General features: G+C 32.3%; 1 protein-coding gene across 1 annotated transcript; it reads right to left on the reverse strand.

Moving 5' to 3' along the window:
- Positions 1–3,775: 3,775 nt before the first annotated feature.
- Positions 3,776–8,658, reverse strand: LOC131023680 (cytochrome P450 76T24-like). The gene is made up of 2 exons (XM_057953237.1): positions 7,642–8,658; positions 3,776–4,540 (listed from the first exon to the last, which is right to left on the reverse strand). The coding sequence occupies exons 1-2, from the start codon at positions 8,536–8,538 to the stop codon at positions 3,932–3,934; spliced, it is 1,506 nt and encodes a 501-aa protein (XP_057809220.1). The 5' UTR covers positions 8,539–8,658; the 3' UTR covers positions 3,776–3,931.
- Positions 8,659–12,375: the final 3,717 nt, after the last annotated feature.

Genomic DNA, 12,375 nt, shown 5'->3' on the forward strand with positions numbered 1-12,375 from the left:
AACGTAATTTGTTGAACTAGAGGGAATGAGTCAAACATCAACACTCACCTAAGGTAAAATTCAAACACAAAACATATACGTATAACCTCAACCAATCCGGGCAACTAAGAGGAATTGATAGCAGCAGATGATCATAAATCAAGACTCACTGCTAAACACAAGCAATAACTAGCTACTATGTAAATTACAAGGCTTTCACAAACCAAGATATAGATTTGTTCACATGTCAATTGTCATGCCTCCAACGAGATTGCAAAAGCAAATAATCAAACTTTAATAACTAGCCTATGCTCAAAACAAACACTTCATCTTTACAACGCGTAACTTAGCCTTCCCAACCAATTTTGCCCTTTTGTCTTGGCTCATGTAATTCAAGTAACTCGATAGGCGACGACGCTACAAAAATTAAATATTATGTAGCGTGTAACATAACATGTTAAGAAATGAACATAATATATATGGTCCAACTTACAAGGTTGGAGTAAACAACTTCATACTTCATTGCATCTTCAACCGACGTCTCATCAACCATACTATCTAGAAGGAATATATGCTCTTTCTTCGTATCAACAACGATGCCATAGTACATTTGGTCAATATAAACTGGGAAGAAAAACTACATATAACAAAATACAAAAGACGGGTTTATAAAATCAGGCTTTAAGATTCATATACTAACGTGATTCATATATAACTTACGATATCTATTAGGTTCAGCAGTGTACGCGAGTACGTTCTCAATTTAATTCAGTAGAAAATGCAAGATTGAGAGCATTACTTTGTTCGTTGTAAGCCATATCGGTTCGACAAACGCATGAATTTTTCAGAGTTGACGTGTACATCAAAATGTTTGAACATCAATATATATACTTGTGAACATTATTGCAAACAACAATGAACTTATAACCATAATATGCTGAACATGTAAACAACTTGTACCTTATCCATCAAAGTATGATAACCAGACCTATGATCCAAAGACATCTCCTACAATATCAGTATAATATAATTTCATTAAATATCTTATTTATTTATTATACGTATCAACCTGAAACAATTATTAAGAAAATTTACCTTGTCAATGTGTTCTCCAAAACTAGTTGCACCCTCTGTGTTTCCTAAATGACCAGGAAATAGCAAAAGATCATTTAAAACTATGAAACTAAAGAATTATATATGCTATCACACAGTAATATCTTATCATTAGTGTACCTTTGTCTAAATGTGTACGGTGAGGATAAATCAGTTTCTTTCATTTTTTGTTCGGAGAAACTGATGAGTCACAAAAAATTTAGCCAGACTAATATTCAATGTAGATCTACCAAACCATACATTTGAGGAAATAATTTGCCATCATAGTAACAAAGAATATCAAAAAATTTATAATCTCTGATATATCAAATATAACATATAAGTAAATACGTACCTAAGAACTACAAATGAGTTCATCAACGCCGGAAGCAACAAGAGTTCATCGACGACAGAAGCAACAATAGCTCGAAGAGTAATAGATCAATAGATGTGACTAGTCGGTAACTGCAGAAAACAATGAAGAAGATTTCGTAGACGGCGGAAAAACACAATGAATCAAAAACCTACCATATGCAGTTATGATATCGAACATAATCTTAACCCTATATTGAAATCCCATCGCAACGATCAAAGATTTGATACGGATTTGGAAGGTGAGAAATTTCTGGGATATTATAATTCTTTCCATATTTTGTTCATCGTATTTTTACTGAATTGCCCAAACGAACTTCCAGTTTAATAACTTAATATTAGAAATGATTAAAATAATTAAAATAACATCCAATCTCATTCATTGACTGCATCTCATCCAACGAACATAATTATGTCTCCTTTCTCTCTATAGAGAGGTTATCTTATTGAAATATATATATATATATATAGGCCAAAGTTCAATGAAGAAGGCCTAAATGTAAAAAAGAAGAGAGAAATAATCTCATCCGTTGATCTTATCTAATCTAACGGACATGATTTGTTCACGCCATGTTCAACGGATTTTTTCGTTGAACATATGGGGGTCGAAACCCAGAACCCCCAAAAATATTGTATATGTTCACGAATGTTCAACGAAAAAATCCGTTGAACATGGCGTGAACAAATCATGCCCGTTAGATTAGATAAGATCGACGGATGAGATTACTTCTCTCTTCTTTCTTACATTTAGGCATTTTTCATTGAACCTAACCCTATATATATATATATATATATATATATATATATATATATATATATATATATATGCGCGTGTATTAAACACACCAATCATATAACCCTTGAGTCGGACGCGGAAATTAGATTATGCTCTCGAGCCATGGGGCGCAACACCAGGAGCGGGCTCGCTGGAGCGCGGCTTGAGCCGGCCCATCGAGCCGCGCTAGCTATGGATGCTCTAATAGTTACAAATTAATTTATTTATTTTAAAATTATTACTAGGGCTGTAAATGAACAGAGCTACTCGCGAGCTATTCGAGATTCGGCTCGAAAAAAGCTCGTTTGGAGCTCGATTCGATAATAAACGAGCCGAGCTCGAGCCTGATTTCGAGCTCGAAATTTTTATCGAGCCAAGCTCGAGCCTGACAGTGCTCGGCTCGTTGAGCTCGCGAACATGTTCGAATTCGATTGTTCGCGAACATATTCGCTAGCCTGTTCACGATCCTTCAGTCGAGCCTTCAATCGAGTTAGTACACGAGCCTTAAACGAGTCGAACTCGAACTCGAACTCGAATAACATATTAATTAAGAAGATTTTCTTAAATTTATAACAAATTCGAGCTTGAACATCATATATACGAACATCTAACGAGCCGAGCTCGAGCTCAAGCTCGAATTCGACATTATCAAGCATCACCCGAGCCGAACTCGAACCGAGCTCGAGCTTAGTATGTGGGTGACGAGCCGAGCTCGATCATCAAGATAAAAGCTCGAATCGAGCTCGAGCCGAGTTCGAACACCTGAATATTTAAATGAGCCGAGCTCGAGCCTGCTTGTATTCGGCTCGGCTCGGCTCGTTTACAGCCCTTATTACTCCCTCCGTCCCATTACACTTGTCCTATTTCTTTTGGGTACAATTATTAAGGAGAGTATAATTAGTGTAATAAAAGTGTATAAATGTGTGGGACCATATTGTTTGTAGTGTAAAATTATTACAAATATAGAAACATGACAAGATCAGTGGAACAATCCAAAAAGAAAAATAAGATAAGATCAATGGGACGAAGGGAGTATTACTTAAAGAAAGAAAAATACACTCACATTCTAGCTGTTTAGATTTTTCGAACTTCCAATATATTGATTGTAATAGTTACAAATTTCTACTAAAATACTACGTATTAAAATTAAAGAAAAATAATAACATGGGAACACAAGTAAAACACCAAAGGTGGGATAGTGCATTCGAATTGATTCAAATTATTCTGTTTACAAGCTTTCTTTGTCCTGTTCGGATCCTCTACCTATATTTTTTGGTGTTCCACTATTAGATTTACTATTTTAATAATTAATATATGTTGAACATATAATGCACCCTAATCAGTATTTGTTACTTATAATAATTGAAACTTACAAAAATTCATATACGGTAATTAGTGATTAATCATGCTCGAATAGCCAATTATAATTATCTAAAAAACATAATTGTGAACACTAATTTAATATGTCACACTAATTGGAAATTTAAAATTAGCCTATAACAAAGATCGAAATGGAAATGGAAGAAAAATTTATCAAAAATTAAAAAATGCCATACGAAATAAAACATCAAAAATAAGATAGAGGATGCCGAGTGTTCAAGATGAAAAAACGTGCAAGGAAAAGCGAAAAGATTACAAACTAAACGAACTTAGTAAAGTAAAGCACAAAGGAAAAACATAGTATAAGATCATAAAAGGAAAACATGGAAACATTCAGACTTTGGTGGGAATTGCTTGGAGAGGTACAACTTTCTGAAGAGTAAGTCCAAATTTCTCATTCATGTCTATTTCTTGTGGTTTCATACTTTCAAGTCTCCACTCAAAATCACCCACAAATGTGGCCAACATTTGATGCACCATGCGATTCGCCAACGACAATCCAGGGCAGATTCTCCTTCCTGTCCCGAATGGAATCAACTCGAAATCTTGGCCCTTAAAATCTACGCCATCATTCTCGTTCAAGAATCTCTCTGGCATGAACTCATTTGCATTCTCCCAGAAACTAGGATCTCTACCACTAGCCCACACATTAACAAGAATCTGCGCATTTTTAGGTACGATATAGCCGTTTATTTCTACATCAGACTTAGCTTTGTGAGGTACTAAGAAAGGGGCAACAGGGTGTAGCCTGAATGTTTCCTTTACCACTGCTTGCAAATATGGCAGCAATGAGATATCTGATTCTTCAATTTTCCCATTTTTTTCAATCAAATTCCTGATTTCGTTTCTAAGTTTCCACATTTTTATAGGATTGCGTATTAGTTCTGTCATTGCCCATTCCACTGTTCCTGAAGTCGTATCAGTTCCAGCTACAAAGAGATCCTGATCATTGTAATTGAGGCATGAATTAATTGAGGCTTACATATACAAAAATAAGAAAAAGAAGAAATTTGGACACATTCTCATGTAGGTTTAAGTGCATGCTCAAAATACAAGTTCTCTTAAAAATATTTGTGAATAAGAAATTATTATCCACTATGTTTATTTTTAAGTTCCCACTTCCCACATGCATGTCGTTCCATAAGAAAACAGGATCCTCTGTTTGATAATTTATTATATTTATCATGTCCCATTCTTAATGTGGCTATTTTATAGTAATTATTTATTATCAAAATGAAATATCATTATATAATAAATTTTAATTAATATTTCTCACAAAAAATCAAAATTTTAAAAAATTATAAACCTTAAACTTTTGATTAATTAACTACCCTAATCATCATTTATTAACTCAAATAAATATAAAAAAATAGTAATTATATAAGTCCTAATCGGATAAATGAACCCTCGTTAATTGAATTAATATTATTCTAGAACATAATGAATTAAAAATTTATATGTCTTGTGTTCTAAAAGCGAATATAGTCTCTGGCCCACAACTTGGTATCTCACCATGTCACATTCTTAATCTCGTTATTTTATAATAATTTGTTATAAAAATATAATATTGTATAATAAAATTTAATTAATATGTACCACTAAATATTAAAATTAAATATATATTTTTATATAGACCGTAACTTTGGATTAATTAACCTTAATAATCAATTATTTAATTAAATAAATATAAAAAAATCATAAATCTTAATTGAATAATGAAGTATCTTAAAATTATACTAAAACATAAAATAAATTAAAATTTAAGAACATACAGTTAAAAACTATAAAAACTGAAAGTGAGATACAGTAAACTGTGGCACTAAGGATCCCATGTGTTCCAAAAGCGGATGATATCCTTTTGTCCCATAATTTATTGTGTCTCAACTTATTTCAATACACCCTCTTCGAATTTATTTATTTATTTATATTTTAGTTAAATTTATTAAGCAGTTCTAATTAAAAAATTCCAAATGAAAATGAATAAATTTTAATTAAATTATTATATTAGGCTTAAATGTGCTAGAAAATTGATAATACAAAAAAGAAAATAAAATTGCCGAAAAGTGGCATGACACGACCATGTCTTGAATGGGCTTTAGGTGTCACCAAAAGCCCAAATAATTAGTTTTGAGCCAGAAATAGGAGTGTAAATATTAAAAATGAAAATTATAGTCTTTATTTTTAAATTCTATAATATATGGTCCTCTTTCTGAAATATTCAATGTTATGAGTTTTACTCCATCCGTTCTCGTATTGGCCCCCTTGCCATTTTGAGCCGTTCCAATTGTATTGGCCCCTTTCTTAAAATAGCAAAAATAAGGACTCCTAAGAGCATCCACAGCAGATCTCTCAAAAGTAATCCGAACTTTAAATTTGATCTAAAATAATAAAAAGTGAGATAAAATGATCATCCAACATATCACCTATATTAAGTTGAGCCCACAAAAAAATTTACACCCCCCTCAAATCTAATCCTAAATTTACACCTCCTTAAATCTAACCCTAAATTTATAAAATAGATAATGAAAAATAGGAGAGCTGTTGTGTGCAATTGTAAAATAGGGGTTAAAAATAATTTAAGGAAGACTTTAGGAGTAAAATTTTGAGAGATCTGTTGTGGATGCTCTAAGTGGGCAAAAGTAAAGCACTCCACCTACTTAACTCATAAATAAAGGCTTTCTTAATCTCTGTGCCCAAAAGTAATGGGTCAATACAAATGGGAAGGAGAGAGAGTAACAATTAGCTCCGATTTAGAAGATGCTAATTTATTTCAAGATAGAAAGACTTGTTGTCGACTAAGAGGAAGCTTGGCCAAATTTATAAGATCCTTAAAATAGTTAGGAGCTTATAAACACTTGATAAACACTTGAATAATGTTTGGTAAAATAAACACATAAAGCTTATAACTGATAAAAATAAGTTTCAACAATTCATTAACATCTTCAAAAAATAAGTTCGTCCCAACTTACTTTTTCATAATCTTATAAGCAACAATCATTTTACAAAAATAACTCTATTATAATTTTCTCTCTCTAACTCTAATTTTCATATACTCTTTCAATTTTATCTTTTTTTAACTTATAAGATCAATTATCTAAACACTTAATTATATATAAGTTTGTTAACACATAAAATCTTATAAGTTCTGCTTAATTATAAGCTATCTAAAATTAACTTAGCGTAACAACCTTTAAAGGAGCGTTGATTTGTACGTCAATCTTATTAATTTATTACGTTCATCAAGTCAAACGTCTCCTAAGTATCTTTAGGATGGAATACTTATGTTAATTTCTAGAATAGGACATCACTTAATTAGTGACCAAACTTGGTATATGTATCGCCCTTTTGAATATTTTAATTTCCCTTATTACTTGTAACTAGTATTTGCACTCGTGCAAGGCACACAAAATATTTTTATATTTTAATATATATAAAATTGATTATCATTTGACTATTATATAAAAATTCTAAATATAATTAAAAAAACTATAATTTAAGATAAATATATTTTAGTTTAATATAAAAATAATAAATAATAATTCATATTAATAAAAAAATGATATTGTGTAAAAAGAAAACAATATAAGATAAAAGATAATTGAAAAAAATAGATTTATTCAAAAAAAAGAGGAGAGAGGAGAGAGAATTTTCTTAAGTTTTAATCTTTAAATAAATATAATTTTTATATTTTAAATCCAATATTTACATAACATATATCAAATTAAAGCTCTTGTCATGATCTTTAATTTGATATGCATATCAAATATTTTATAATTAGTCTAATTTTACAATTTTAAAAAAGAAATAAAATAGAAAAAAAAGATGAAGAAAAAGAAAAAAAAAATGTATAGCTTATAAATAAACCTTCAATTTTTTTCTAACTACAAAATTACTACTCAATTTTGAAATTGATTTGAAATCAATTTAAAATTGAAAACTGCCTTTTAATATAGTATAGATATTGTGAATTAACATGGCAGATGGAGGCACACAAAAGATTGTGGCCACGCATTTAAAAAAAATGAAGAGACGAAAAGCCTTACCAGAAGGAGATGTTTTATGTCGTCTCGGCTAAGTTGCGCTCCATCTTTTTGGTGTAAATCAATGAGAACTTCAACCAAATCATGTTTCTCACCCCTCGATTTCAACCTCTCGTCTATTATCTCATCAAATCTCGCAATCAACTTGCCAACATTAAACTCCAATCCCTTCAAAATCCGCTGTGGATCAGCAAATTTCAGCACCGGAAAATAATCCGCCAAATTGGGGCGGCCTACGGATTCCATGACGCCCCACACCACATCCTTCATCTCCTGCGACGAATCCGAATTGAACTGCCCGAACTCCACCGAGAACAGCGACGCCGACATCAGATTCAACGACGTCGTAAACGCAGCCTCCCCTACATCCACGGCCCGGCCCGTTTCGCAGCACTCTCCCACGTAGTCGCGCAGCTTCTGCAGCTTCTCCCTCCTCAAACCCTCGCTCGCGTCGAGCCTCGAAGTCGAGAACATATGCTCTTTGCATATCTTCCGCAGCTTCCGCCACTGCTCCCCGACGGGCAGCCACACCATGGAGAACTCGTCGTGGCGGAGGGCTTTGGATGCGCTTGGGATAGTTCGGCTGGAGAAGGAGGCGTCGTGCTTCTGCAGCACCAGTTTCGCGGTTTCCGGCGACGAGAAGACTACGGTCGTGACGCTCCCGAGCTTGAGCGACATCACAGGCCCGTACTTGCGGGCTAGTTTAGCCAAGGAGCGGTGGGGTTTGGACCCGAGATGGAGGATGTTGCCTATGATCGGGAGCCCGTACGGGCCTGGGGGGAGCTTCGATGATTTTCGGGCCCTAAAATCTGACGATAGAATCTGTATACATATCCACGCGATGGATACTACAATCAGCGAAGATGTTAGAATATCCATGGTTACAGGATTGAAGCTCATCTTCTTTGGTGGGAAAAGAGTAAAGTGTATAATTCGAGAGTGTGTGATGACTATGTCAAAGTATTCGTTGATATATATAGGCGTCGGATTGAATATTAATTGAATGTACCGCACGAAATAAATAATTGTTAGGGTGCGTTTTCTTTGATTGTAAAAATATTTTGTGCAGAACATTCAATTATGCAATCTGAGGCCTATATTATCCAGTCCTTCATTTGTAGTGAAAATGAGGAATGATTAAGAGTCGAATTCTATTTTATATGAAATAATAGAAAAGAAAGAAATGATTTATAGGCTTAAATTTTATTTATCCACTTTTAAGTTTCTAAGAGTTTGGCAAACTATCTTAATTTTGAGGTTCATATATACCCGTTTCAGTATTTTTCTAGATGTATTCATCATCTATAGACTATAAATACCTTTTTTAAATAGAGTAAATGGGCTCACTTAGCCCTTCCAACTTAATAAAAGGAAAAAATGTCCACTCAAATTAAAACATGGAAATAGTAGCCTTTAAGACTTTTTTACCCTTATTTGAATTTTTAATAATTTATAAAAACTGAAAAATTAAATCTTATTTTGTTCAATTAAAAATATAATTAAATCAAATAAAATTACCATATCAAATTTACCACACTCAAACCCTAACATCTCCCCATTGCCTTTGAGTTCTCACGCCGCCGCCGTGACGTCAACGTCCGATGCCGGTTGCCCGCTCCGCTGCCGTTCCGTCATTGTCCAGCATCCGTAAAACCCCACGGCTGCCGCCTCTCCTCTCCTCTCCCACTGCGTCTCCTTTCCTCTCCCGTTGCGACGTCCGAACCGGCCTTGTGTTCATGGTTACACGGAAATATACTTGTTTACACACAAAAAACGATAGTTACACACATTATCAATAGTTACACACAATTTAGGAAGATAATGTGTGTAACAGTGCAAAATTTGCACTGTTACACACATTATCTTCCGAAATTGTGTGTAAACGTGAAGTTTGAACCATTACACATATTTGTGGTCGACAATGTGTGTAATGAAGTATTTTGAACGGTTACACACAATTTGGGAAGATAATGTGTGTAACAGTGCAAAATTTGCACTGTTACACACATTATCTTCCGAAATTGTGTGTAACACTCTAATAAAGTGTGTAACGTTGATAATGTGTGTAACTATCGTTTTTTGTGTGTAAACAAGTATATTTCCGTGTAACCATGAACACAATGCGAAAATCACAAATCAAGAACCAACAACAACAAGAATATTCACTAATACTAAACCAAATCAACCAAATCTCGTTGTTTGAACATCATTACAAAGGTGATTAACACATCCCTCTATTATCAAGATTTACCCAACAAAATTTCAAAACACCATTTTTCAAAAATCTCTCGACAAATTCCGTGTTATGAGAGATTAGGAGGATGTGACTTACCGGAAACGAGAGGAACAGAAGCAACACGGCCTTGGAGACCGCCTCACAAGACCGTCGGAAAGAGGTCGCCGGAAAAAAAGCCGCCGGAGACGGTGGTAACTTGGGGAAGAAGACGGTAACTTTTTTTTACCCAAATATGATTTAATCCAAAATCTAGGTTTTGTTTTTTGTTTTAACTTTTTTTGATTTTACTATTTTGTGAAATTTTCAAAAATTAGTAAAAAAACTAATTAATCAATATATATTATTAAGGGTAACTAACTTTGTCAATTCAACACTAAAAAGGCTACATTTTCCATATATTTATCTTCATGGACATATTTTCCTACAACTAAAAGGTTTTGGCTAGAGTAGGGGTTTCACTCTTTTTAATATGTAAGATGAATCATCAAGTATCCTCAAAGAAATATCAAACGGTGCAAACTCATATTTACAAATAATGAGGTCTAGGGTTTAAACCTCACCGCTCCCCCACTCCCAAAAGTTAAAAAATAGATGAATAATCAAGTTTTCAAAAATCAAATACAACCCAAATGGCAAGAGCCGTAGCTTTTTCACTTTCCTCAAACTCTGCCTTTCTCATCACACAATCTCAACCTGTGCTGTAAGAATAGTTAAATTGACTTTTCACTTAATTTTTTTATTATTAATTTAAATGACATTATCTATTGTGTGTGTATATATATAGATAAATAACATGTAACGATTATCAACAGGTAAATATTTGGTATATATTTTTGTATATAAATTTTTAGTAATATTAACACAATCTCCTTTCCACGAAAAGTTTGTATAATTTTTTTTGGTTCGATCAAGAAAAATTTATCATTTTCATTTATAATAATAGAGTCTGCATAATTCCACTTACATTTAAGGTAGACATTTACTCCACTAGCAATTTCATTAATATTTTATTAAAATTCATCAGTCCACAATATGATAATTTTTTTAACGTAGAGAATATCAATTATGTACAAATATAATAAGAAAATAGAATACTAAAAGATAATATGGGCTGTAAACGAGTTAAGATGCTTGTGAGTTATTCGACGTTCGATTCGATAAAAATTCGATCGGTAATTTAATGAGCAGCTCGTTTAGCTAAATGAGTCAAGCTTGAGCATGACAATACTCGATCGACTCGTTAGCTCGTAATCAAGCTCGTTAAGTGATTTATATTATAAACATAATATTATTAATTAAATGTCTTATATTTTATACTATAATTAGTAATATTTGAATTAAGTATCCAATTAACATCATTTATTTACAATAAAATAGTAAATATATCATATTGCCGTGAATAAAATAACTTATATATTTGAAAAATAACTTATGTATTAGGAAAATAACTAAAATTTTAAATATATAAAGAATTAAATTTAAAAAGCTCGATTAGGCTCGGCACAGTATTCGTCTTGATTAAAACCCGATCAATAATTAAACGACCAACTTGATTAGCTAAACGAGTCAAGTTTGAGCAAGACATTATTCGGGTCGACTTGGCTTGATTACAGCCGTAGTGGATCTAAATTAATAACGACTACCTATCTTTGTTGAATTTTCGTTCTCTAGACAATTATGGATATATTTTCAAATGGTTACCTAGACAATGATGGATATATTTTCGTTCTTTAGCGTCGTGTGCCATCATAATTCTATGCTTTTAGGTGACGCGGCCGTCGTTGTAGGCAAATACAACTTTGTCTCTGCTATAAAAATATCTATATAAAATTGAAGCTTAAAAAATTATGAAATAGTAAACTTAATTTAAACATGGCAAAAACTTGCATGCGGGTGACCGTATGCCATGCGGTCACCCGCCCATTGAACGTTTTTATATAAATTTGAACGGAAAGTAAATATATTTGTATGGTGGTGCAGTGGTAGTTGCTTTATAAAGTCTCACTTCCTGCGGTCTCAAGTTCAAATGTTTTTTCTTCCTTTTTTTTTACACTTTTTTGGGTTTTGTTATTCTAATTTTGTTTCTTTTTTTTATATGTACATTTTTTTTCTTTTCCTGTTTTCTTTTTGCATTATATATATATATATATTTTCTTATCAGTATTTTCTTTTTTCTTTTTTTTTACTGTTTTATTGCATTTTTTAAAATTTTACTGTTTTTCTTTTGCAATATTTTATTTTTGTGAAAAGTATTTACTATATATATATATTTTATTATTTGGTTAAGTAATTATTATAGTAGAAAAAGTAATTATTGATATGAATAAAAGTAATGCTTATTTTTACTCATTATAACTTATATTTTTAGTTATTTAGTCAAGTAAAAATTATCCTAAGAAAAATAACAATTAATATGATGAAAGGTAATAATTTAAACAAGATAAAATTTCTTCACAATAATGTTTATTTTTATTTATACGAACTTTTATTTTTAGTTATTT

The sequence above is a fragment of the Salvia miltiorrhiza genome, chromosome 4, assembly GCF_028751815.1.
Source record: "Salvia miltiorrhiza cultivar Shanhuang (shh) chromosome 4, IMPLAD_Smil_shh, whole genome shotgun sequence".
Lineage (NCBI taxonomy): Eukaryota > Viridiplantae > Streptophyta > Magnoliopsida > Lamiales > Lamiaceae > Salvia > Salvia miltiorrhiza.